General features: G+C 35.5%; 1 protein-coding gene across 4 annotated transcripts in view; it reads left to right on the forward strand.

The window, feature by feature from the left end:
• The window catches only part of acvr2aa (activin A receptor type 2Aa), a 46,296-nt gene that overhangs the window by 17,698 nt on the left and 24,638 nt on the right, over positions 1–3,960 (forward strand). For 2 of the 4 annotated variants that reach the window (XM_016513881.1, XM_016513882.1), the window contains exon 3: positions 2,024–2,175. In XM_016513881.1, coding sequence (XP_016369367.1) covers positions 2,024–2,175 — 152 coding nt within the window. The remainder of the gene's footprint in view (positions 1–2,023; positions 2,176–3,960) is intronic. The other 2 variants (XM_016513883.1, XM_016513884.1) reach the window with 1 other exon arrangement.

Consider the following 3,960-nt stretch of genomic DNA (forward strand, 5'->3'; position numbering starts at 1 on the left):
ATATATTTATATATAACAAAAAGTACCGATAAGAATACCGTTAAAGTACCGAATCGATAAGCAGTATCGGTAAGAGTAGTAATACCGTTAAAACCTTAACTATACCCATCCCTACCTAGTATGAGGCTTTTTGACCTCTGTCACTGTTAATCAACATCATTTTAAGTGTCAGGTTCTGTAGTAACATCACAGATTTCCCTCTGAATATCGATTGTTTTGATTTCACTTATAGAGGCTGTGGTTGAACCTTTCAGCAGCGCACATACGATCAGCATTTATTTTTGACTGTATCGTTGTTTCTAAAGCTGTAACTGTAGTGAAGATGTTTTTGCTTACTTGTTTTGACATCTGTAACATTTGTGCAATTATTGTCAAATTAGATTAATGTATTAACTAAAGGGCTAAAAATATTGCATTGTGAGGTACACTACCATTCAAAGTTTGGACTCAATAAGATTTTAAATTAATGCATTTATTATATAGAAAATATGCATTTCATGGATCAAAAGTCACAGTAAAGACATTCATAATTTTACAAATGATTTCAGTTTCAAAAATGCTGTTCTTTTAAACTTTGTTCGTCAATCCATGGAAAAAAACAACAACTCGGCAACTGGTTTTAACCTTAATAAGATGTTGTTGTTTTTTTTGAGCGGCAAATCAGCATATTAGTATAATTTCTAAAGAATCATTTGACACTGAAGACTTAAAATTGTAATATTATTTCACAACATTTCTGTTTTTACGGTATTTTTGATTAAATAAATTCAGCCTTGGTGAGACTTCTTTCAAAAAAACAAAAACACTTAAACATTGTACCAACCTCAAACGTCTATGCTAAAAATAAAACGTGTATGCTTTTTTTTTTTTTTTCAAGCATTGTTTAACTTCAAAATTGCCTAAATGGTCTAAATTGTCCATGGTCAATGCTATGTACATTACAGAGAGATAACTCCACACATTAATTTAACCAAATACTTCCTTCTCAAGATTTCACAGTATTTCAGATAAAGGCTTGTGTAAACATGTTTCCATGTCGAGGTTTGGTTGTGAACCTTGTAACCTCCATCCATAATAGGGGAGATATTAAAAACAGTTTTATCAGCACATCTGCCCCTATGCAACAGGTAGCACTGCTGGCAGATCAGGAAGTGTTTCTCCTGAACGAAGGTGTTTTGATAGCGTGCAAAGGCAGCAGCATTTCTCTTGTCCTAACATGCTGCTGAACCCATTTACCTCATTCGTTGGAAGGATTTATGGTTTTTATTTTCATGCACATTGCACTGCCATGTCAAGTCCTTAGGTAGCTAGGCAAGTATTGCAAACGCTTAATGGCGCGTGTGCGTCGCTAGCAAGAACGGACTCACTTTTCTGACTAAATGCCTCTGGAATGTCATCCATTCCCCTCTTATTTGTTCATTTGCACCTGTGTGTGTGTATCTTAAGGATTATTGGTGTGCTGCTAAGCTTTGTTTATCTTCTTTAAGCCAACCTGAGAGCTCTGCTTTGATCTGGGCTGCCAGATTTGAAAAAGTATCTTTTTGGCACAGGCTTTTTCCGCCCATGTGTATTTATCCGTTTGTTTGCTCTCTAACCCGAGCAAAATCCAAATAAACCTTGCAGCATGCATGTCTTAATTATCTCCAAATGTAATGCCATCTTTATTTTATTGCCAAAATTATTTTTATGATTCAGAAAAAATAGTGGTGCCGATCAATCTTTTTTCATTGTTTTAAAATAAAATTAATTACATAACATATTTAATTAATCAAATGAATTACATGTAATCAATATGCACTGTTGTGCACCTTTGTTGTGTTTTTTGGTGAACTGATGAAACATTGAAAATATGTTGTCCCCTAGAAGTTTCAGTGGTTGAAAAATTGACTGTTGTATTTGGTTCTACTAGTATGTCAAATTGAAATAATTCTGCAAATATGTATAATAAATTCTGCCTAACCCTAATGTTCATAAAAGAACAACCGTTGTGAGCTGACAGATCTGTTTGATCTTTATCTTACAGCACTGAGTGTGTTGAGAAGAAGGAGGACCCGGATGTGTTCTTCTGCTGCTGCGAGGGCAACATGTGCAACGAGAAATTCTTCTATAACCCTGACATGCAGCCAGTTCAGAGTAAGGCTCCCCTCAGCGACACAAACAGCAAAGTCTTTAAGGGTATTGGAAGTTCTTCAGTTATACCCCTTCCTCTGATGTAGTTGTGCTGTCAGTGTGAAACCCTCTGTCTTCGTCTCCTCATAACCTGTATTAGCTCATAACCTCATTATCAAAATCATCAATTAGGGCTGGGCGATATGACGATATTATCGTATATCGACGATGTCGTAAGTATCGCGATGTCGATGTCAACAGTCAGGTAACAGACGATTATCAACATTATTGGGAAAAAATGATAAACCTAGTAAGTTGCAAAAAATATTTTACATAGTCCCAATAGTCACCATACAGGTCTTTTTTGCATGCAAGAATGAAATAATTTAGTAGGAGGGTTGGGAATCGAAAAGCTATTCCAATTTCGTAAATCAGATCAGATGCGTAAGGTCAGGAATCAAATTACTTGTTATAAAATTACATTTAGATTCTGCTTCTCGATTTCTGTATGCACATTTATTGTGATTTCAAAAGATTCAACTGCAAGAAAACGAAATAGAACTCACTTCTGCACTCGCGCGATGTTTTCTGTGCTGCGCACGCACAAAAGCCGCCTCTTATATACTCAAACACTGGACTGAGCTCTCTTTCTCGCATTCTTACACATTCGAATGGACCTGCTTCTAAATAAATAAAGCAGTTACTTTTATTTCGTTAAAAAAGGGCCAAAAGGGACCTCTGAACTAGGCTACCAGAAAGGGAAAAAAAACCTTTACGTTTTTTGCTCAGAATTCGTTTTTAATCCCTGCATGATTTTAGTCATACATGATAAATATCAAATACGTTATAGCTTGACTACAAGTTTAAAAACAACGCTGCAATTGTTATAATCAAGGAAATTAAACTTACCATCATGAAATGTCTACACAGGCGATAATTACAAAAAGAAAGCGAAACGTCAGAAAATAGGCATATTTTATTTAAGGCATATTTTAAGACATTATTATATGACATCAACATGCATTTATCATTCTTACAATCACCGCCAGAATGTCCAACTTCACCATGATGAACTTAAAATTGGGTGGGTTCTATTTTCCTCAACAGTTCTCCTCACAAAATGAAATTCATTTCAAAAATAAATTTGATAAGAACAGAGTTGAATTATTAGCAACACCAAAATAACAGCAAAGCTAATGTTTTCTGTTAGTTTAAGCACAAACTAAGAAAAGTAAAACCAAACTTTGTGGCAATAGTTAAGACCAAACTGAACATGGTGTGTGTTTATGGTGCATGTCGGCAATGTTGTCTTGGCGGGGGCGGGGCGTGGTGGAGGTGGGGCTTAGGTAGACGATATTATCGGATATCGTGATATTTTTAAAGGCGATAAGATATTTTTGACATATCGCCCAGCCCTATCATCAATTACCCTCGAAGAACCTCTCAGCCGTTTTTCATGACTGGTCATTTCAAAAATCATAACGGGCTCACTGCTTTTTCCTCTCCATTGTAGCTTTTTTTTTTTTTTTTTTTTTTTTCTTTTTTTTTTTTCAGGGGGGGTTTTTTTTTTGATATTTTGATATATTTACAGACCTATTATTGCAGCTCACAGGGTTTCCGCGGGTCTTAAAAAAGTCTTAAAGACTTAAATTTAGTTGTATCAAATTTAAGGCCTTAAGTCTTAAATTGTACAAGAAAGTCTTAATTATGATTTCAAGAGGTCTTAAATTTGGGGACGGAAAGACTAGAATTGCGATATGGCTGAATGTGACGATTAAACTTCAAAAGGCTATGATTTCTTAAAATAAACATGAGCGCTGCACGTTCAAAGTCCGGTGCTGCGCTGCTTTG

This window comes from Sinocyclocheilus rhinocerous, unplaced genomic scaffold (genome assembly GCF_001515625.1).
Source record: "Sinocyclocheilus rhinocerous isolate Xijiao unplaced genomic scaffold, SAMN03320098_v1.1 scaffold416, whole genome shotgun sequence".
Taxonomy (NCBI): Eukaryota; Metazoa; Chordata; class Actinopteri; order Cypriniformes; family Cyprinidae; genus Sinocyclocheilus; species Sinocyclocheilus rhinocerous.